This window comes from Chlamydomonas reinhardtii, chromosome 14 (genome assembly GCF_000002595.2).
Source record: "Chlamydomonas reinhardtii strain CC-503 cw92 mt+ chromosome 14, whole genome shotgun sequence".
Taxonomy (NCBI): Eukaryota; Viridiplantae; Chlorophyta; class Chlorophyceae; order Chlamydomonadales; family Chlamydomonadaceae; genus Chlamydomonas; species Chlamydomonas reinhardtii.
Window position 1 is genome coordinate 539,727 of NC_057017.1, and position 21,710 is coordinate 561,436.

A 21,710-nucleotide genomic window follows, 5' to 3' on the forward strand; every position below is an offset into this window, starting at 1 on the left:
GCCTGCGCTCGGTACTCGCACTACTTTGTTTTGCATACTGGTATTGCTCTGTAGGAGCGTCAGCGGCCGCGCGAAAGACCCTTTTTGAAAAAACAACTTCCACCTCAGCATACACAACCCAAGACCCTACCCCTGCTTTCTTGTAGTCGCTGTGTAGATGGCCGTCTTGGGGCCGCCGAAATCGGCGGCCCTTCGTGCCGGCCAGTTTGCTGGAACGCGAACGCGCATGCTGACCCTAGCTCTGCTTCTCCTTCTTGCTCACGCGTGCCATAGCGCGTCTGCCCTAAGGCTGCCGTACTTCTCTAGTCTCAAGCTCTGGAGGGACAGGCACCGCTCAGAGGCGCGTCAGGAGGCACTGCTAAGCGAGGTTCTGTCGCCTCTTTCCGCGTGGCATCCCGAGCGACTCGCTGGCTCAACCGGACAAGCTTTAGATTCTAGCTCCCAGGCTTCACCAAGAAGCAGAAGCAGCGCTGGTGCCTTGTCAGCGCCCTCATTGCGCGACCCTGCCGTTGAGACGGTCTTCTCAGCCGATGCCGCCCAGCGCCTCCCCCGCCTGGCCTCCGGGCCTAGCCTGCCGCTCGCGCCCTGGGCAGGGCGGCCGCAGGACGCGCGCGCAGCTGCCTCCAGCTCCGAGGAGGCGGCGCAAGCCGCCAGGCAACACACCCAGCACCATCAGGCGGACCCCTCCACCACCAGCAGCACCAGCACAGGCGTTAGCGGCTTGGGCGCCGCGGACCCGCCGCCTCCACAACTAGACCCGGCGGAGGCGATGGCGGCGGGGCGGCTGGCCTCCATCGCCTACTGCGGCCGCACCGACCTGCTGGAGGCGTGGAACTGCAGCCGCTGCGCGGGGGTGCCGGGCTTCACGCCGCACCGGGTGGTGCACGACGCGGTGTGGGACCTGGTGGCATACGCAGGTGGGGTGTGGGATGGGGGGGGGGGGCGGCCCTGGGGAGGGGGCTGTAGATACCAGCCCAAACTAAACCAAACCCAATGCAATAGAGCGAGGAGGAGAGCGTGGCAGATGCTTGACAACGGAGTGGCACGCGACAATCGTCCCCAGCCCTAACTAAACCAAACCAGCGGGGCACAGGTAGAGGTGACAGATGCGGGCGATAATACTTATGGGAGGGGGCCGAGGCGTCGTGGGGGCTGTCCACTCCGTTCCCAATAGCAGGAGTGTTGGGCCCAGGGGGTGGGCGGCTACATGTGGGTTGGTTGGGAAGTCGGCGGGCGTGTGCTGGACCGAAGGCCCCAGGACGGCCGGCGGCCACGCACGTCCATACTTCACAACCCGCACCCCACGCCAAACACCGCACCTCCCTCACACACAGTCACACACACACACACACACACACACACACACACTTACACCCCATGTCGCACACACAGGCTACTACTGTCTTTGCGCAACGTTTTCCTTGTGCTCTTTAACACAGGCTACTACGCGCCCTGGCGCGCCATCGTGTTGGTGTTCCGCGGCACCGACTCTTCCAACTGGGGCCAGTGGGCGGAGAACATGCGCGCCTGGCGCACCGACCACATGTACCCCGAGCCCGGCTTCCCACACGCCATGGTGCACGCCGGCTTCTACACGCTGTGGACAGGGAGCAGCCTGCAGGTGGGGCGCGGGCGAGTGTGGGAAAGGGGAGAGGGGGGCGGGGTTGTGGTGGGGGCGGGTGGGGGGAAAGGGGGGGGCGGAGGAGGTGGAGGACGAGGCAGAGGAGGGGCTGGCGTGGGGGGGGGCGGAGAGGCGGGTGGAGGAGAGGATCACCATTGCCAGCACAGACGCTAAAGTGACGGGGTAGGGGGGCTGGTTGGCGTCGACTGCGGCTCCCTACAAATCCGTGTCACCCCTCACGTCCCTCTCGCACATCCCCCTCACACATCCACACACACACATCCACACACACACGCACACACATCCGCACACACACCTACACACACATCCGCACACACACCTACACACACATCCGCACAAACATCCGCACACACATCCGCACACACATACAAACACGCGCGCACACACACACACACACACACACACACACACAACCCCAAGCCCGCACACACGCGGCCCCTGTCGCAGACCACCTTCTCGGCCGCTGTGTCGGAGCTGGTGGCGGCGCACCCCGGCAGCCGCCTGGTGGGCATCGGGCACTCCATGGGCGGCGCGCTGGCGCAGCTGGCCGCCATTGAGTCCAAGCTGGCGCACAACGGCACGCACACCACCGTGTACACCTTTGGCGCGCCGCGGGTGGGCAACCTGGCGTACCAGCAGGTGGGGGCGGGGGAAGGGGGGGGCGGGAAAGGGAGGGAAAGGGAGGGGAAGGAAAGGGAAGGAGGGCACGGAGGGAGGGTTAGCTCGGGTGTACGCGGCTGGGCGGTTGGGTGGGTGGGTGGGTGAGTGGGTGGGTGGGTGAGTGGAGGCGGTAAAGGGGTTGAGGTACGGGAGGGTTAGCTCCGATGCGGTACACATGCATTGCGTGCGGAGTCAAACCCCGTCGTCACCCTCCCGCTGCTTGCAACTCGCCACCCCCGCCACCGTGCGTCGGCACTTCACATTCGTGATCTGAACACTCCGTTCTCTATGGACGGCTGCCCCCACCCCCACCCCCATCTCCCCGCAGCTGTTCAACTCGTTCATAGACGTGTCGTGGCGCTTCACGCACAACCGGGATGTGGTTCCCAGGTGGGTGCGGCTGTAAGCTGGTGGGCAAAGCGAAATGCCAAAGTCCGGTGCACCGTTACGTTTGTGAGCATGCATGAACCGAGCTTGTGGGTGTATCATGATGTGCACGAAGGCAAATAACCAGCCTTTGTTGCCGCACATGTCGTGTGTGTGCACCCAGTCATGGTCCAAATGCAATTCGTTTGACCCTGGTTTCCCCCTGTCTCCCCTTCGTGCCCCGTGTCCCCCCCCCCCACACACACACACAGCGTGCCGCTACAGCTTATGGGCTTCCAGCACGTGGCACGCGAGGTGCGCAAGTAGCTCTGGCTGGACTGACTTCAAAAGGTTGTGTTGGCTGGAACGAAGTCCCTTCGTGCAAACTTGAGTCCATTCGCGTCACGCACACAAACACATTCACACACCCCGCAACACACGCATTGTTAATACACACGTGCACACACACACAAACACACACACACGCGCACACACACACACATACACACGCACACACAAACACACACACACATGTACCGCCGCACGCAGGTGTGGGAGGTGGACGTGGACGACCCCAGCGCTGCGGGCGGCGTGGAGCGCAAGCTGCTGCTGTGCGACGGCAGCGGCGAGGACCCCAGCTGTCACAACTCGGCCTGCTACCTGGGGCTGTGCACCTCCGTGGCAGACCACCTGGTGTACCTGGGCGTGCACATGTACCAGGACTCGGACGAGTGCTGAGGAGGCGGAGGAGGAGGAGGAGGAGGAGGAGGAGGAGGAGGAGGAGGAGGAGGAGGAGGAGGAGGAGGAGGAGCGGAGGAGGAGGCGCCGAGGAGGAGCGGAGGAGGAGGCGGAGGAGGAGGCTAGAGAGTCACCGGTTTCACGTCAGTGAGTAAGCAAGGGGGCAGGGCTCAGACGAGTGCTGAGGACCCGAGGAGGGAGGGCGAGGGCGGGCGAGTGCTGGGCAGGAGGAGGGGAGGAGGCCGTTTGCATCGCTTGCGGCGAGGGCAGGGGCTGCGAGGAAAAGAGGCGTCACGCTGGGGTTTGTCAGCTTTGGGGATTCCTTTTACTGCCGAAGACTGGATCAATTTTGTACTTTGTATGCTTATCAAGAACGAGCGGCGAGAAAGCGAGTCGGGAGCGCGCTGCCGGTCCCGGCCGTAGTGAGATTGCGCTAGTGGTGTTCGTGGAGTCGACCTGAAAGTTGTTTGGGGATTCTGTCAGATGCGCACCCAGGATGCTGGTGATATCACTTGCGATCACTGCCGCTCCATTGCATTCTCTGCATGGATCCGGGATCCCAACAAGACTTCCTCCGAATTGACTTGATAACATCCGGATTGCCTTGACATCTAGGGCGGTGACTATGCGTGCTGTTGACCATTGTTTGGCTGATGACGTGGGATCGGTGTGTTACCGGGATTTGACTTGGCGTGTTGGCCCCAGAGTCGGGAAATAGAGATTGCCGCCCATGCAGCCCACGCCGCACATGCCACCTAGCCATGCACACGAGGCCCGGTGGTGCCGTGTTGTACAGTACTTAGGAGCTTGCCGCGCACACACGGCTGCTGGCATAGCCTAGGGGCTGCTGTGGGCTGCTGTGCGGTAATGGCGCGGTCGCGGGGCCTGTACTGCCTCTCTCAGGCAGGGGCGTGTCAAGGCACACGTACGGCGGACGGAAGGCACGAACACACAGGCGTGTGCATGCGGGGGCTCATGGGCGCAACTCGCTGCGGGCCGGGGGAAAGCATTATTGGGGTTTCGACGTGTGCGTGGGCACGCTGGTAACACGCAGATAGACTTTGATACGGTGCAGGGAACCGCTGCATTTGTACTATTATGTGAATGTATGACGATTGCGGTTGAGAGCGCCCGGCGGCGGCGACGGCGGCAGGCGGTGCAGGTGGTGTAGGCGATGCAAGCAATGGGGCTAGGTAAACTGGCGGTGCAAGAGTCTATCTTGCAGCTGCTGGCTATGCGGCGTGTCCACGGTGGCAGGCGGTAGGTTCGTGGGGCCGCTCAGACTGACCCCCGAGAGAGAGGGAGAGAGTCCGTAAGGGGCACTCTCTGTTGCTCGGGCGGGGGTGCTCACCGCCGTACCAAACACGGTACGCGGCGGTCCGGTCGGCTCTAGGGCTGACAGCTGGGTGTCAGTCTGGCGGGCTGGACTGATAGTGACTGCCGCAAAAAGCACAATTGGGCCGCATCCGCATTGAAGCAGCGGTCTGAGCTGTGTGTGTAACGAGCTTTATCGCGTTCTCCGGCAGCCTTCAAGTAAGCTGCTGGTCGAGAGGTCCTTCCCTCGGCGTCGCCATTTGGTCGGCGCCGCATCTGTTCGACTGCTGTGCACAAGCGGCAGCTCCTGTTGCACCGTGGCTGGACAGGGCCGAGCGCTTCATAGCACTGGTGCACGTCGCGGAGTTGGCGCGCCTACCTGCAAGGAACGGTGCGTGCGTGGGGGCGGCTGCGCGTTGACCGTTTACTTGCTGAAGCGCCGCGCCTGCAGGGCGCAAGTCACTCCTCACACCGGTGCTGTTGCGCTTGTGGTGTTACGTAGTATCATGTTGTGCACGCGCGCAGGCCGCGGCAGGCCACACGTTGTTTTTGGGGTGACCTCGGACCCACGGGCCCGTCAACGCAAGCGCAACGTCCGGTCGGTTGACTGACTGCTTGCATGGACCGCGTTTGCCCTGTGCGGTCATTCCCGCAGGTCGGCTTACTGAGCACATTTATACAGCCACCTCGACTTGCCTGACGCGACGCTCAGTCGAAAGCAGCATCTGTGACGCCGCTTGAACGCTTGCACGATCAACCACAGCGCCGACGATAGGGCTGCGGGGCGTCACGTGAGTATTGTTTTATTTCAGCTGGTAAAGCACAATGACGGCGCGTAGACGCGCTGGCCCGCTCGTGCAAGGCGGAGGAGGGGTGGCGGGCGCAGCGGCGGCAGTAGCGGCAGTAGCAGCAGCACCGGCGCGAGTCAGCGGCGGCGGCCGTCGGCGACTGGCATCTGTGGTTGCGGCGGCGGCGGTGCTGGCGGCGGCGGGCTGTGTGCTGGTGCTGCTGAGTGCGCCGCCCACACACGGCTTCGTGCCCATCGACCTCAGTAACTTCCAGGTGTGTGCATGCGTGGGTCTTGTGGAGTTGAGTGTGGGGGATCGACGGATCGCGACAAGGGCGACTGCGGCATTACTGTGATTCGAACAACTCCTAGGGTAAAAGGAAAGAGGGCGTGGCAGCAGGGTGACAGGAGGGTGGATGCGAGCGTTAACACACAGGTCGTGGCACGCGTGCACTCCACACACACGTGCCAGGAGCACCGCCGCCCTCCCTCCCCACCTCACTAGTGCTTTCCCGCCGCCGCCACGGATCAAGTTGACCGACTATTGCCGTGTCTCATATGCCTGCCTGCCTGCCTGCTCGTCACTGCTACAGTCCGAGTACGCGTGTGACAACAGCACGGTGCGCATCGTAAGGTGAGCGCGTGAAGTGGCTTTCATCAGTTTCGGGCTGGTCACTGGATGGCAACCACACACACACGCACACACACACACGTACACACACAATGAAACACTACTCACACGCGCACGTGTGCGCCCGCCCAGGCCCCGCACAGTAGCGGACGTCAGTGCGGCGGTGTTGGCGCACGAGAGGGTCATGGCTGTGGGCGGCGGCTGGGGCTGGAACCCGGTGCGTGGGCTGAGAGTGTGTTTGTGTGCACTTGTGTGTATTTGTGTTGTGTGGAAACGGGGCCGTGCCTTGTTGCGCATATGTTTGTGGTGTGATTGTGCATTCGCCACCTCCTGCCCATGCTCGCCCGCCGCTTCCTGCATCGCTATCCTGCCCTCCCTGATTCTCCCCCACCGCCCCGCCCCATGCACCTGCCTCCCCTCCATCCTTTCCCCTCCGCCCCTCCGCCCCTCCGCCTCCCCTCAGCGCTTCTTCTGCGCCAGCAACGGCACCGCGCCGCCTTCCGGAGACGGCTACAACGCCTCGAGCGCCGCCTCGTCCTCGCCAACAGCTACACCCCTCGCGGGCGGTGTGGCAAACATTGTTATGGAGACGGTGCGGCCACTCATAATCCAGGTGGGTGCGTGGGTGCGTGGGTGGGTTGGTGGGTGGAAGGTGTGTGGGGTATGTTGCGGTGGTGTGCTTTGGACGGGAAGGTTTGCCTGGGAGCTGGGTGTTCCGTTTGGCGGTGAGGGCGCGTGTGTGTGCTGTGTGTTGTACTGCCTGGAACTTCTTGCTATGTATCCAAACGTGCACAACCACGTACGTACGCCTATACCCGGTTTGCACCACATCACACTACATCACACCACATCACAACACACCACGTGCGCAGGTCGACGAGACAGACGAGACGGTTTTGGTGGACGCGGGTGTGTGGGGGCCGTGTATGTGGGGGGGGGAGGGGGGGGGGCACCAAGGGGTGGGCACTGCAGGGGGGATGGCAGCAGGCCAGCGGGCAGGGCACGGTGTGTGATGTACAGCCCCCATCTGCTGTCGCCTGTCCGTACGTGTGACACGTTTGATGTGATCCTTGCCATGCGTCTGACGACCCACCGCCGCCGCCATCTCAACGACGTCGTGCTCTTGCCTTCTCCATATCGCATTTTTACTTCATCCCCAGCCACCACCCGTCCACCACCCGCACCCAACCATATCTGCACACGCACACACATCACAGGCGTGCGCACCATCGACCTCCTCCGCTTCCTCGCCGCCTACGTCACCCCCACCGCCCCCTCCGGCTGGACGCTGCCCGCCTTCCCCTGGTAGGCGTGTGTGCGCGGGCGTGTGTGTGCTTGATTGTGCAGATGGAAGCAAAGCGCGCGACCGCCTATTCTGGTACCTATATTCTTACCGCTCAAGTTGGCAATCCTACCAAGCGTATTGTACGGTACGGAACGGGACGGTACAGCCCGGCTCGGCACGGTTTCCTGGCAGTGTGTGTCCTCTATGGCCGCAGTACGCCATTCCTCCATCAACACGCACACGCACACACGCCCCCTCCCACACACACTGCTGCGCAGGTTCGTGTTCCAGACGCTGGGCGGCGCGGTGTCCACCGGCACCCACGGCAGCAGCCTGGAGCACAAGTCCCTCAGCAGCCAGGTGGGGGAGGGACGGGAGGGAGAGGGGGAGGGAGGGAGGATGGGAGGGCGGGTGCGGCGGGCTTGGGGGCAGCAGAGGACTGGTTGGAGGTGCGTTCTTTCTTGTGGACTCATAGAGGCGAATAATACGGTACACGCGCGCAAACGCGCGCGCGCGCACACACACACACACACACACTCTTACACATTCAAAAACACATTCTCTGTGGGCTGGTTCTGGGTCTTGGTTTCTTTGGGATTGCCTGTGTTCCTCTACTTTGGCTTGGTTTGGTTTGGGATTGCCTGTGTTCCTCTACTTTGGCTTGGTTTGGTTTGGGCTGGTATTAACCCCCCCCCACACACACACACACACACACACACACGCACAGGCTGTGGCCTTCCACGTGGTGTTGGCCAACGGCTCCCATGTGGAGCTCAGCGACGCCTCCCACCCCTTCCTCATGCGCGCCTTCCGCGTCAGCGTGGGCAAGCTGGGGGTCATCACACACATCCGCTTCCGCATCATTCGCGAGGTGGGTACCGTTGGTGTGGGAGGTGTGGGGGTGTGCATGAGGGAGGCAGGGAGACGGAGAGCGAGGGGGTTACGAGGGGGCTGCGAAGGGAGAGAGGGAGGGAGGGAGACAGCGGTGATGCGTGGCATGGGGCGATGTGTCTGCGTCCTTCCTCCCTCATGTTCTTGTACCCTTTGATCCTTTCCCTGTTTCTCTTCCCCCCTCCCCACTTCCACACCTCCCTACCATTTGCCTGTCCGGCCCCACTTGGGTAGTATGGGCTGGTATCTACACCCCCGACCGCCACCCCCCCTTGCTCTCCCCGCAGATGCCCGTCACGCGCACGCTGCACTCCCTGCCCGCCTCCGCCTTCCTCACGCTCCTGGCCCAGGCCCAGGCCGCGTGGAACGCAGCCGCCAACACCACCACCACCACCGCCAACAGCACCAACAGCACCATAGACGTGGGGCTGGCGGGCTGGCTGCGCGGCCACGACGACAGCGAGTGGTTCTGGGTGCCGCAGCGACACGAGTTCCTGGCGGTCACCTACACACGCGGCGATGTGGCGAACGCGACGGAGCGACTGAAGGTGAGTGTGACTGTGTTCTTTTGTGTGTGTGTGTGTGTGTGTGTGTGTGTGTGTGTGTGTGTGTGTGTGTGTGTGTGTGTGTGGTGCTTGAAGGCAGAAGCAGGAAGTGTGTCTATCTTACGGGAAGGGAACATACGGGGCGCAGGGTTGCGCATTCGTATATCCTTCCTTGTGCTCTCAAACACACATACACACAACATACACAAACACATACACGTGCGCACACACAAACACACGTGCGTACCCAGGTGCTGTCCGCCTACGCCCGCGGCGGCGGCGCGGACGCCACCACTGCCTACAACACCTCTCTGGCGCTGTTGGAGGCGGCGGCGGCGGAGCGGGCGGCGGGCAAGGGTCCCGCGTTCAGCATTGACGGTGCGTGTGTGTGCTTGCGTGCGCGTGCAAACCCACACACCTACCTCGCTGAAATAGCGACACGGCCGCTTACCGACCCCGCCAAACTACACACACACATATTGCTGTCGTTTAATTACACACACACACACACACACACACACACACACACACACACACACACACACACACACACACACACACGCACACACGTCGTCGCCCCCGCAGACTTCCCGCTGCTGTCCAACGTCACCTTCGACCCCGCGGCCGGCAACCTCTCCTCCGCCGCGCTGCCGGTTCTCCAAAAGCTGAATGACACAGTCATCAACGCGCCCTGGCAGCAGCTGGCGGCCGCCGCCGCCGCCACCAGCTCAGGCGGCAGCGCTGCCGCCGCCTCGGCCCTTGGGCTGCCGACAGCCCCCGCCGCCAACGCCAACGCTAACGCTAAAGCCTCTGGTGGCGCGCCGTCGGTCACGGCGCAGGCCGGGCCGGTCGACAGCGGCGGCTCAGGTGCTGGAAGCAGCAAGCAGGAGCAGACCGTGTCTTTGTTCAGTGCGACTGGGGACGCGCAGGACGTATTGCCGCGGCCACTGCGCAGGGCCGGCAGGATTGCGGCTCTGGGCAGCGGCAACACCACCAGAAGCAGTGGTGCGGCTGCGGCTGCAGCTGCCGCCAGCAGCAATGCGACCGCGCCGGTGGCGGCCCTGGTGGCGGCGGCGGTGGCGGCGGATGGCGAGGGAGCGGTGTACGGCTCGGGCTGGGCGATCCCCCAGCGCAGCCCTCCCACCGTGTTTTACGGACTGACGGGTGCGTGTGTGTCGAGGAAGGAAGCGCCGGCAGAAGCGGGATGTGCGGCCGACTAGCTAAAGGGATGTTCACAGTTGCAATTGGAAAACCAGAGGGGGTCTGGCGAGGGGTCAAACTCGGTGCTCTCACTAAAATGCTGCGCCACATACATCACATCACATGCACGCAAATGTGATCTATCGCTGCAGGCATGGCGGACGCCTATATCGACATCAGCCGCAGCGGCGTCTACTCCATCGCCGCCAACGGCACGCGGGAGGCGCTGTCCAGCTACCTGTACCAGCCAGAGGTGGGCAGGAGGGAGGAGGGCTGCGAGAGGTGTGGGGAGGAGGGGACGGCGAGAGGGGCGTGGAGCAAGGAGGGTGGGGCGAGAGGGTTGCGGAGGAGGGGGCGAGAGGGGCGTGGAGGAGGGGGCGAGCGGGGTTCCATGCATGATTAATACAGACGAGAGGGAGACGGAAGGGGTGTGGAGGGGGATGAGAGGGGCTGGAGAGGGGCTGGAGGTGGGAATGCGGGGATTGGATGGAGGTGGGTGGTGAGAGGGCAGCAGGGCAATGACGGAGAGGACCTCCTTGGATGTCTGGTTGGCTTTGGTGCGTGTCGGTTGACCCTTGCATCCGCCGCGTACGGCAACTCGTCATCCACAACTCGTCCTCCCGTACCGCTGGCGCAACCGCCCCAACCGCCCCAACTGCCTCCCATCATCCCACCAAAGGCCATTTTGGACGTCAACATTCGCCGAGTCAACTTCGACCAGGTCTGTGTGTGAAACCTCAACGCGCCTGTATGTTGTGTTTGAAGAACACATTATGTGTGTGTGTGTGTGTGTGTGTGTGTGTGTGTGTGTGTGTGCGTGCGTGTGTATATATATGTGTGTGCATGCTAGGGCATGACATGGAAATTCCTAAACGAATGTTTCCCCTCCTTACACATACATCTACCCACCTACCATTCCTCGTTAGTCCATCTACCTTACCCCCTCGCGCATGAATGACGTACAGTATGAAGTGGCCATCCCCATCACCTCTGTGGGCGACTGCTGGTCTGGTCTGTTGGATCTGCTGTATGGACCAGACAACATTGACGGCGATAACCCGAAGTACAACGGCACGGCGTCCGTACACAGCTTGCCCGCCCGACTGAACGCGTCGGCGGCTGCCGGAAATGCAAGCGCCAGCGCCGCCTCGTTCTTTGCTGCGAACGGGTAAGTGGGGAAGTAAAGTTCCCAACTTCCCGTTGGCACGGGAAAGGCAGGCCCCACACATGTTACGCATTCCCCGCCTCACCCCTTTACAACCCTTAACACTCCTTCATCCCCTCTATCTCCACGCCCTCGCACAGCCGGCCCGACTACGGCTTCCGCTCCAACCCCCTCATCCGCATGACTGGCGTGGAGGCCGCCCTGCTGAGCAACACGTACGACGTCCCACACTTCTGGCTCAACATCGAGGACTACCTGTACTACAACAGGTACGACCGTACGGGCGTTCGTACAGCTGCAGTGGTGAATCGAGGTGTGAATCAAAGGGTTTGAGTAGATTGTGTGGGCTCGGGGAGTGGGAGAGGAGGAGAGGGAGGGAAGAGGTGCAAGAGATTGAGACTTCCATTCCATTCCTATCCACTCCACTCCACTCCACTCCTCTCCACTCCAACCACCCCGTCAGGCTGGGCCGGCGCTCCAACGCCGTGTTCAAGGCGGTGATGGGCTTCCTGCGCTCGGACCCGCGCTGCGGCAGCGGCGGACTCAGCGGCGGCGGCGCCCGACTGCACTGGGGCAAGGCAGGCGCGTGCATGTCCGTGCGTGCGTGCATGCGCGTGCGTGTGCTAAGGAAAACGGGAATGCGCGTGTGCCTCCTTTTGCGTTCGTGCGTTCGTGCGTGCGTGCGTGCGTGCGCAGTCAATGCAGGAAGAGTGAGTGGCAACCAGCGGGGCAGACGGCATGCAGTCACACATGCTCCCGCGCACAAAATACCGATTGGACACCTTCCGCTTTGCAACGCACGCATACGGTACACGAGTTACGGTTCGTCTGTCTTGATAACACGTGCAACCCACTTTTGTCGTCCCCCCCCCACAGGCTGGCCCGACACGGGATGCTGGCACGGCGACCGCGAGTTCCCCGGAACCTGGTGCGATTTCGGCTGCGCCGTACGAGAGCTGGATCCAGCAGGGCGCTTCACGGATTCCACCGGTGGATCCGGAACCAACGGCACGCTGTGGAACTGGCGCGGCGTGGATCTGGGTCGCTGCTGTGTGCCGGGCGTGGGCTTCAACAAGAGCATGCCGGGCTGTGCGTGCCGTGTCACGCACGCACGTGGCGCCGCCACCTGCCCCCCGCCGCCGTACTACACCTACCGCTAAGTCGTGCTGCTGCATGGGTGGAGGCAAAGCGCTGAGGCCGTGCCTTTCAGGCGGCCGACACTGTTGGAAAAGGGGCAAACAGCCACAATGCCTGTGTGTTCTATTATGTAAACTTTATGACAAAGAAGTTGTTGCGTGAGCGGAGGCAGATCATCAACCGTTGCTTGTTGGATGTGCAGGGGCTTGCTGTTTATCATGCCAAGCTGCTGCTTATGTCTCCGGTGTGTTGGACGTGTGTAAGGTGGGGGCAGCGGCTGCAGGAATAGAGCAGGCATTGTTCTTGGACGGGCAGGGGTGCGGCGGCTGGGCGGAAGCGGCTTCCGAGGAGAAGGCGGCCACACCGCACACGTGTTATCGAAGATGCTTGATGGAAACGAAATGCGCACGATGCGAGAGGAGGTTGTCGGAGTTGACAGCAGGCACATATTACCTCCATCCCCGGATTCCCCCGTGGGATTCCCCGCATATTCAAATTTCATCAGCTGTGCCGTAGGTCGGATTCCATACAGGTTGATCCCCATATGTGCGCTGTGAATTGGCAATGCTGCGTTCACGACTATGAAGCATCTGAACGGAGGCAAGTTGCAAGAATACACTTGGGGAAGATGCTCAAGTGCGTCGCGCAAGGTGGCGTCTCATGCAGAGGGGCTGCCAGGGAAGCGGAGGTCGTGAGCGTGTGTCAAAGCTGTAGCTGCGGCATTTGTGAAGGCTTTTGAAATTTGGTCACTACAGGATGGCTGTTTGGCAACGATGGATAGTTGTAATTGCACGTTTGCAAGCACATCCCCGCCACGCGCATCGACGCGGAAGCATGTCGCACTGCTAGCGGGGTTTTGCTGTATGCCTATCTGGCGCGCACACAATGCCCCCTCGCCAGTGTGTAAACCACAAACGGCACATCCGTTCGTGCGATGATGATTTCCGAAGCCGCGAGCCGGGGGGCCCAGGCGGGCCGAAGCCGCGAGCGGGGGAGGGCGGCGGGGCAAGGTGACACGGTGCTGGGATGAAGTCGTGCGGTCGTGTGTGCTATCGCCCTCGAACCCACAAGCGCGAGACAACCCGCACAACAGTGTCTTCACGTGCCTCGGCGACACGTCGCTAGCGCTTTGTTGCCTTTGACGTTTGACACATCACATTAGTTGTAGTCAGCAACGCTTTGACTATTGGACAGTAATCGCCACAAGGAAAACGACCTTGTCTGCAACACAACTGAGTAGGACTTGAACGCAACGCCCGTTCAGGGCCGCGAAACATTCAGACGGGTGTCGCTCGTCGCTTGCCGCCTGGACAATGTTGCCAGGGGCGACTCTTACGTCGCCCGTACGAGCACCACTGCATGCTGGACATGGCGCCATGCTAGCCAGTCCAACCGGGCGTACTGCCACCCCCCGACTCGCCCGCAAGCATGCGGGCCGGGCGTTGTGGGTTCCAGCCGCTGCAGCTGAGGCACATCTTCCTGCAAATGAGGCGACATTACACACGGTTCAGGCAAGACGGGTTTGCTATAGGAAGGCCCAGGAGTTACCTGCCGAGACTAGCGCTGCTCGTTTGCGCTGTTGCCGTTTCTGCGCAGCGCATTAGCAATTTATCATAACGCACAATTGAAGGTGTAGGAGCGATGTCACAGAGCAACAAACACTCTGGAATTTTGGCGACCGGTGGGCGCATGTCAAGGCCCTGTCGATAAGACCAAACTCCCCTCGATGCCCTATTTTCTTCGCAGAGCGGCGAGACACTGGCGCAGATAGCGCTGGCGTACGGAGTGTCCGTGGAGCAAATCCAGGTGCGCTGACAGGTTGGCCGTGCGGCTGCGCCTTCGGACGCCCCGCGACTCCAGATACTGAGCGCGTTTCTTCCTTCTTACACACACGCTGCGCAGGAGGCCGCTCCCAAGGGCCGCACCAAGCGCGCATCCTCCCTGCGCCAGGACTCCGCGCTGCAGGCGGGACAGCAGCTGGTCGTGGCCAGGTGCGGGCGTCTAGACTGTAACCTCACCCCGCCAATGCCTGCGCCCGTGCCTTCCAACTTGTCCCCGCCCATGCGCAGCGCGATAAGGCAATACCCGCCTGCTGCCTGCCTGCTTGAATGACTGCCTGCCTGAATGACTGACCCATCGCGTGCGCCCTGTCATCCTCTCGCTCCCCTCCCCCCTCCCCTCCACGCCCTGGAGCGCAGCGAGCAGCGGGCCAGCGCTGCGGCGCCGGGGGCGGCGGCGGGCGGCGTGGCGGGCTTCCTGGGCCAGCACGGCCCAGCGATGGCGGCGTGTGTGGGTGGCGCGCTGCTGGCGGCTAGGGCGGTCAAGGCCCTGTCGCCCAAGGTGCGACGCAATGACAGGGCGTATGGGGAGCGGGAGTTGGGCAAGGGGCGGGGGGCGGGAATGCCCGGGGCCAGGGGCTGTGCAATAATGATGCAGGTAACGCTGCAGGATGGGCTGGAGCTCCAATGCTTCACCCGTTGTTTAGCGCTATCATCCCGTGTTGCACAGCAGCCGGTTTGTCAGGGAGTAGCCAACATATGCCTGGGCTGCGCCTGCCAACAGGCGGAGGCCAAGGCGGCGCCAGCGCCGACGGCTGCGGAGCCGGCACCGGCTGCTGCAAACGCGCCGTCCGCGGTGGCGCAAGTCCGCGCGCTGCTGCAGGTGCGTACCTCTGGGCAGTCAGGTGCCCACACCTAGGGCGCGAAGACATGGCCTGTGCGCGTCCGAGGTGCTCTCATGTTTAGAAGGTGAGGCCCTTGACCTTCCGCATCCCGTATCCCCCCTGCTGCAATCCTCGTCCCTGCACAGGACGCAGCGGTGGAGATGCAGGCCGTGGAGGCGGCGCTGGCGGCGGTCCGGCGCGCATCCGCGTCGCCGCCCTTGGCGGATGTGCCCGCGGCCGCTGCGGCAGTGGCGGCACCGGAGCAGGTGGGGATGTGGGGTTGGGGCACGAGCTGTATGTTGTTGCAGCTGTCCTGGTGCAAGTACCGTAGTGCTGCACTAGCCGGCGTTGCCGTAGTGGTGGATGCACATGCCTGACACACCTTGCGTGTCCGACGCCGTAGGCTGCTCCTACCGTGGAGGCTGCCGCTGCGCCTGCGCTCGCTGCTGAGCCCACCATTGAGGCCGCCGCCCCTGCTGAGGAGGTGGCTGCACCTGCCGCACCGGGGACCGCGGAGGCGCCCGCGGCCGTGGCGGCTGAGGGCACCGTTGAGGCGGCCGCCGCTGAGAGCACCGTCGAGGCGGCCGCTGGGGGCACCGTTGAGGCGGCCGCCGCCGAGGCCGCCGCCGTGCCTGCCGCTGAGGCGCCCGCTCCCACCGCCGCCGCTCCCACCAATGCTGCCGCACCCGACGCCATGATCGAGGAGACGGCGGCCCTGGACACGTCGGCCCAGGTGGCGGCGGCGCGTGTTCGTGTGCAGGCGGCCCTGGAGGCCGCGCGGGCCCTCATGCTGTCCGTGCCTCTGCCCGCGGAGGGAGTGGCGGCGGCGCCTGGCGTGGCCGGCGCTGACGGGGGCGCTGCGCTGGCGGCGGCGCAGCTGCCTGTGATGGCGGCTGAGGCGCTGGAGGTAGTGGTTCGGCCCATGGGCGTGGAGGCGGCGGGGCAGGTGCTGGACCGCATCCGTAGCATCAATCAGATCCTGGAGCAGGTGCGGGGGGGGGGAGGGGGATGGGGGAGGGGGCGGCACGTGCCATGTTGGGGTTCATTTGGGGAGAGGAGGCGTTCTGGAAGTAAGGGTCACACGGTGTGGGTGTGGAAGCGCGCTGCTGGGTTAGGGGTACAGGTTGGAAGGCTGCGTTCGTGAATGTTGTGCAAATGGAACTGCGCAGGAGCAACAGCGCGCCGATGCGCAGCGCGTGTCGTCCAGTGTGGAGGTGGCGGCGGCGGTGGAGACCACCGCCGAGGTGGTTGACGGCGCCGCCAGGGCTGCAGCGGAAGCAACTGCCGCCGCCGCCGAGGCCGCGCCCAAGGCGGTCGCCGAGGCCGCCGCACCCGCCGTCGAGGCGGTGGGCATCCTGACCCGGGCCGCCGTCGACGCCACGGCCGCAGCGGCGGAGTCCGCGCCGGAGCAGGTGGCCGACGCGGCGAAGGAAGCGGTGGCGGCAGCGGCCAGGGCCGCCAATGACACCGTGGCGGCGGCGGTGGACGCCGCCATAGGTCTAGCCGGCAGCGCCGCCGCCACCACACAGGAGGCGGTGGCGGCGGTGACGGGGGCGGCCGTCAGCCTGACGGCCTCCTTCGAGGAGACCACCGACGCCGCGCCCAAGGCTGTAGCAGAGGCCGCGGACGCGGCTGTAGCCGCCGTCAACGCGCTGGCGCAGGCCGCCATGGATGCCACAACCTTCGTCACCGGCGCGGCGCCCGACGCCGTCGCAGACGCGGCGAAGGAGGCGGTGGCGGCGATGGGCAAGGCCGCCACCGACGCGGCCAAGGGCGCGGCGGACAGTGCTGTCGGGCTCGCCACCGCCGCCGCCGACTCCACCAACGAGGCCGTCGCTGGCGCGGCCGAGGCCGCCATCAGCGCGGCGGCGGCCGCCGCCGCCGCAGTGCTGCCGGCGGCGGATGTCGCCGCCGCCGGCGGCCCTGCGCAGGTGGTGCTGAGCGACAAGGTGGTGTACGACCCGCCCTCGCCCGAGGCCGCGGCGGCGCGCATGAGTGAGCGCGCCGGCAGCGTGTTGCAGTCGCTGGACCTGTTGATCGCGTCCTTTGAGGGCCTGTCCGACTCCGACGAGCAGGCGCTGGCGGAGGTGGTGGCGGCGGGCGAGGCCAAGGCAGCCGCCACGGCCGCGGCGACCGCGGCCGCGGCGGTGCTGGAGGCGGGCGGAGCCGATGACGGGCTGCTGCCGCCGCCTGTGGCGCCGGCGGCGCCAGTCAAGGTGCCGCCGTCCTTCGCCGCCGCCGCCGACAGCAGCACCACCGCCAACCTGGTCCTCAACCTGCCGCCCGTGCCCACGCCTGCGCCCGCCGCTGCGCCCGCGCCGTCACCCGTCAGCATGCCCGCACCCAAGCCTGTGCTCGTGGCTGCCGCCGCTGCTACTGCCGCATTTGCGCCTGCTACTGCCGCTGCTGCTACTGCCCAGCCTACTGCTGCGGCGGCGCCGTCTGCGGCGGTGCGCGCGGCGGCGATTGCAGAGATGCTGGCGCCGCTGCGGCCTAGCGTGCCGGGGCCGGTGCTGGACCGGCTGGCGCAGCTGATGCTGCTGATGCCTCAGGTGCGTGCCCCGGATACGCCCTCCCAACTCAACACCACCGTGTGTGCGTGTGCGTGTGTGTGTGTGTGTGTCTCTGTGTGTGTGTGTGTGTGTGTGTGTGTGTGTGTGTGTGTACATGTGTGTGTACGGAGCAGACCCACATCTTGTGCTTTTCCGTCTCTGTCAACCTTCTCCGCCCCACAGGACCAAGTGCAGGAGCTGTCGGGAGCCATCTCCGATTCTGCCGGCGCAGCCGCCGCCGCCCCGGCCGCAGCTGCCGTGCCCAAGGAGGCCGCTGGCAGGGCCGCCCAGATGCCTGCGGACCCGGTGAGTAGCCGCCGCAGCCGGGTGCTGCCTGTTGTAGTGCTGGCCGGTTGTGACCGCATGCCAGACTCATTGCCACGAGTCAGTCCGTGTTCAGCAGCGACTCCGAAGCTGCTGAACAGGATACCTGTACTGGCAGCCCCAACTCCTCACCACCTGCTCCCCACTCACAAGCCGCCACGCAACTCCTTTCCACCCCGCAGTGGCAGGGCGTGCCGCCCGCCATCGTGGCGGCCCTCAACCGCATCTACAACGTCTCCATAGGCGAGGAGCCCGCCACCGCGCCCGGCGCCGTGCGTGGCATGCTGCCCCCCTCGCCCGTGGCCCAGCGCCCCCTGCTGCCGCCCAGCCCCCAGCGCGCCGCGCTGCCAGCCACCGTCACCGCGCCCTCCACATCCGTGACCGCGACCGCGACCGCGACCGCCGGCAACCCCATCGCCAGCATGCAATTCCAGCCGCAGTCGCAGCCCCAGCCGCAGGCGCCCGCGTCCTCATCCTCGCCGCCGCCGCCCTCCTCCCCGCAGCCCAACCCCACGCTGCAGCGCGCAGTGGCGGCCGCCGCCGCGCGCACCGCCGGCCCCGCTGGCGTCCCCGCCCCCGCCGGCCCGGACGCCGCCGCCACGCTGGTGCACCTCAAGTCGGGGCTGCTGGATCTCGTGTACGGCACAGCGCGTGGCGTGCACGCGGCGCCGGTGACGCGGGCGGCCATTGAGGAGTTCGTGTCGGCGCTGGAGGCACGCAACCCGCACAGCGTGCCCACAGATGTGAGTGTGGCGTGTCGGTGGTGGTGACGGTGGTGGGGGTTGTAAGTACCAGCCCAGACTAAACCAACCCAAGTAAAAACGAGCGGAGCACAGGCAAAGGCGTTGGTTGGCGGAGGGGGTAGTTTACTCCAATCCCAGAGAAACCAAGACCCAGAATTCGCTAACATAGGGGGGAAAAGGGTTTGGTAGGCAAGGGGTAGCTGCGTTGCCGCCGAGAGGGGTGCTGGTGGGCTTGCCTCTTTAGGGCGGCTAGGAGTAGTGTGAGAGGCGCGGAGTAGTGTGAGAGGCGCAGTGTGGTGAGGGTACAGGCACGCTACGCCGCACTGAGCTGACCGGTGTGCGCTGTCCTTCCCTTGCACCCCCCCCCAGGCCGTGTCAGCTCTGGCGGGTCGCTGGAAGCTTGTGTACACGAGCAACGTGGGCACGGTGATGCTGCTGGGGGCGCTGGACAACCTGCCGCTGGTGGACGTGGGCGACGTGTGCCAGACCATCGACCCCGTCACCCTCACAGCCACCAACAAGGTACGTGCCTACGCGCGTGCCCGACCGTGCGTACGGCGGCTCGCAGTTTCTGTGGCTTTGGCCTGCACCTTGTCGGTGCCTCACCGGACCCCAACGCTGCAACGCCCAACGCTGCTGATCTTCACCATGCATGTCTGGGTCCTCGCTGCGCCCCGCCCCACCCCGGTGTACCCAGTGCTAAACGTCGGCCTACTTTTCAACTCTGCATCCAATCGCCCATCTCGTGTGTCTGGAGTTATGAAGCGAACCCACCCCGCCTCCCGCCCGCCCGCCCACCCGCCGCGCCCTCCCGGCTCCCAGATCGACATCGCGGTGCCGGTGCTGCTGTCGCTGAGGGCCGAGGCGGGCCTGGAGGTGCGCTCGCCGCGGCAGTTCAAGGTGCAGTTCACCCGCGTGGGCCTGGACACATTCATCCGCACGCCGCAGCTCACGGCCGCGCTCGAGGTGCGCCGCAAGTCGGGATGCGGGCCAGGAGCGGGTTGTGGGGGTGCTGATACTTGCTAATACGTTTGCAAGCCGAGGGAGGCAGCGCTGCAGGGCGGGCTGTCTTTTATGGCCTGCGCCGGCTCCTCTCACTACGGTAGTCATGCCTTGAACTCCCCCTCTCCGTCCCGCCCCTACAGATCCCCGAGTCGGTCACGGTGCTGGGCGCCACTCTGGACCTGGGCCCGCTGCGGCGCCTGGTGGAGCCCATCAACAGCGGGCTGGAGGTGCGTGTGGGGGGAAGGCGGGAGGTGTGGAGCGTTGGGGTGCAGGTGGTGAGGCAGGGGCGGCGCCTGGGACAGGGGGGGGGTGCATGCACGTAATACGGTACATGCTGTGATTCAGCACGGGAGGATGTGTGCACGCATCAGTCGCCGCAGCTCGCACCAGCCCTGTGCCGACCCCAACATGCGCCTGCCCCATCCAACCCTTTGGCCCTCCACTCCACCCCCACCCCCCATCCCCGCACGCAGGCGGCTCAGGACCTGCTGGGGCGCGCGGTGTCACCCGAGTTCGGCGTCAGCCAGGTGGGCGGCAGCCCCGCGGAATGCCCTTGTCCTGACCTATGGATTGAACAGAGGCCTGAACTCGCCGTGCCGCTGGCCACTGCGCGTTCCTGGCCCAGGCTTTGCAGCCCTTTTGTACGAATGTGACAAATCACACGCACATGACTGGACGGCGCATGTTTCCATTTCACTGCAGTACTTTACATTACAGCAATCGACTTGCCCGCCGTCTGTGTCATGCAGCGCACACACACACACACACACACACACACACACACACACACACACACACACACACACACACACACGCGCGCGCGCGCGCGCAGGTGCCCATGCCGCCCGGCATTTCTCCCGGTGCGCTGTCCTCCGCCGCCAGCCTGTGGATGCTGACCACCTACCTGGATGACAACCTGCGCATCAGCCGCGACGACGAGGGCCGCGTGTTCGTCATGCTCAAGGTGAGCACGTGGCAGTGGGCGCGGGATGCGGTGCTTTGATAAGCTGTTGCTGTGCTTTGATCTGCACCTACTTAGGACCCTTGACAGCCGCACCTGCATGACGCTGCTGCACAATGACCTCTGCAGGACTCTGTTGGGTTCTGGGAATCAGGTGCACCCTACGCGACTTTACCAACCTGCCTTACCACTGTGTCATCGCATGCCCCCTGCAGGACGTGGCGTGGCCCGGCCCAGACACCGTGCCCAAGTCCCCCCGGTGACTGCCTGTCTCCCGCGCCTGACACCTTGGCTTCAGCCGTACTGGCGTGTACGGGATGAATATGGCCTTGATGCCGTGAACGTGACAAAGCGTGTGTCTGCCAGACTCGCCGATTGACTGCACCGTGATGCTCTCAATATAAAGTGCAACTTGCAGCAGCGGCCATTCATGGTGGCGTATGTTAGGTGGCAGTCTTGGTTGCATTCTTAGTTGCAGTGAGCGAACGTGCTTGCCTGGTTGCAGTACGGTGCCCCAAAATGAACATTGCGTTTCTGGACTACGGAATAACCGCTTGAAGTTGTGATGTTGTGCACTATACAATTTTTTCCAATAACCATTGGCACCAATGGCGCGTTCGCGTCTGGCCAGTCTGGCGGCGTGTGAACATCCAACCGGAAGCAAGGACTTAACTGTCAGTAATGAGGGCATGAGGCGTGGATGATTTGCAGGTTGCAGTGATGCAAGAGGGTGTGGGGAAGCTACGGGGGAACTGCGCGATGTAGCCTGTGTTGCGCATCAGTGGAATGCACATGACAGTATTTGTCAGGCGCTCTGAGATGCCTGACGGCAAACTGCGCTGTCAGGGGTGCAATGCACACAATGGAGAAAAGATATCAGCCCGGAACAGTGCACCCAAGTGCCTTGGTATTGCAGCCGGAAACATCACACTCATTTCAGCGGTTCCCCGGCACCAACCGCACCATCCCTCATGTGCCGTACATTTCATAACACGTCTCAGGTCCGCGGCTGCAATCTATGATACAGTTCCAAAGGCGCAGCCTGACAAACGGTTTCGCAGCTTGTGCCATCCACACTCGAGGATGGCCGAGCGCCAAGGAG

General features: G+C 64.1%; 3 protein-coding genes across 3 annotated transcripts; all 3 read left to right on the forward strand.

Annotated features, from left to right (window-relative positions):
- Positions 1-48: 48 nt before the first annotated feature.
- Positions 49-4,919, forward strand: CHLRE_14g611552v5 (uncharacterized protein). Its single transcript, XM_043069997.1, has 6 exons — positions 49-917; positions 1,440-1,621; positions 2,090-2,281; positions 2,631-2,692; positions 2,941-2,983; positions 3,218-4,919. Exons 1-6 carry the CDS (start codon positions 227-229, stop codon positions 3,404-3,406), a joined length of 1,359 nt encoding a protein of 452 aa, XP_042916670.1. The 5' UTR covers positions 49-226; the 3' UTR covers positions 3,407-4,919.
- Positions 4,920-4,968: 49 nt separating this feature from the next.
- CHLRE_14g611650v5 (uncharacterized protein) lies at positions 4,969-13,280 on the forward strand. Its single transcript, XM_043069998.1, has 18 exons — positions 4,969-5,111; positions 5,376-5,782; positions 6,101-6,141; positions 6,271-6,355; positions 6,602-6,751; positions 7,011-7,047; positions 7,356-7,443; positions 7,702-7,783; positions 8,151-8,294; positions 8,602-8,862; positions 9,111-9,237; positions 9,445-10,023; positions 10,212-10,312; positions 10,739-10,780; positions 11,025-11,227; positions 11,365-11,493; positions 11,688-11,806; positions 12,101-13,280. The coding sequence occupies exons 2-18, from the start codon at positions 5,546-5,548 to the stop codon at positions 12,382-12,384; spliced, it is 2,709 nt and encodes a 902-aa protein (XP_042916671.1). The 5' UTR covers positions 4,969-5,111; positions 5,376-5,545; the 3' UTR covers positions 12,385-13,280.
- Positions 13,281-13,458: 178 nt separating this feature from the next.
- Positions 13,459-21,482, forward strand: CHLRE_14g611700v5 (uncharacterized protein). Its single transcript, XM_043069999.1, has 16 exons — positions 13,459-13,872; positions 14,108-14,167; positions 14,264-14,352; positions 14,560-14,701; positions 14,924-15,022; positions 15,170-15,289; positions 15,427-16,011; positions 16,193-17,575; positions 17,759-17,881; positions 18,082-18,642; positions 19,012-19,164; positions 19,465-19,608; positions 19,788-19,874; positions 20,121-20,174; positions 20,480-20,611; positions 20,824-21,482. The coding sequence occupies exons 1-16, from the start codon at positions 13,738-13,740 to the stop codon at positions 20,869-20,871; spliced, it is 3,915 nt and encodes a 1,304-aa protein (XP_042916672.1). The 5' UTR covers positions 13,459-13,737; the 3' UTR covers positions 20,872-21,482.
- Positions 21,483-21,710: the final 228 nt, after the last annotated feature.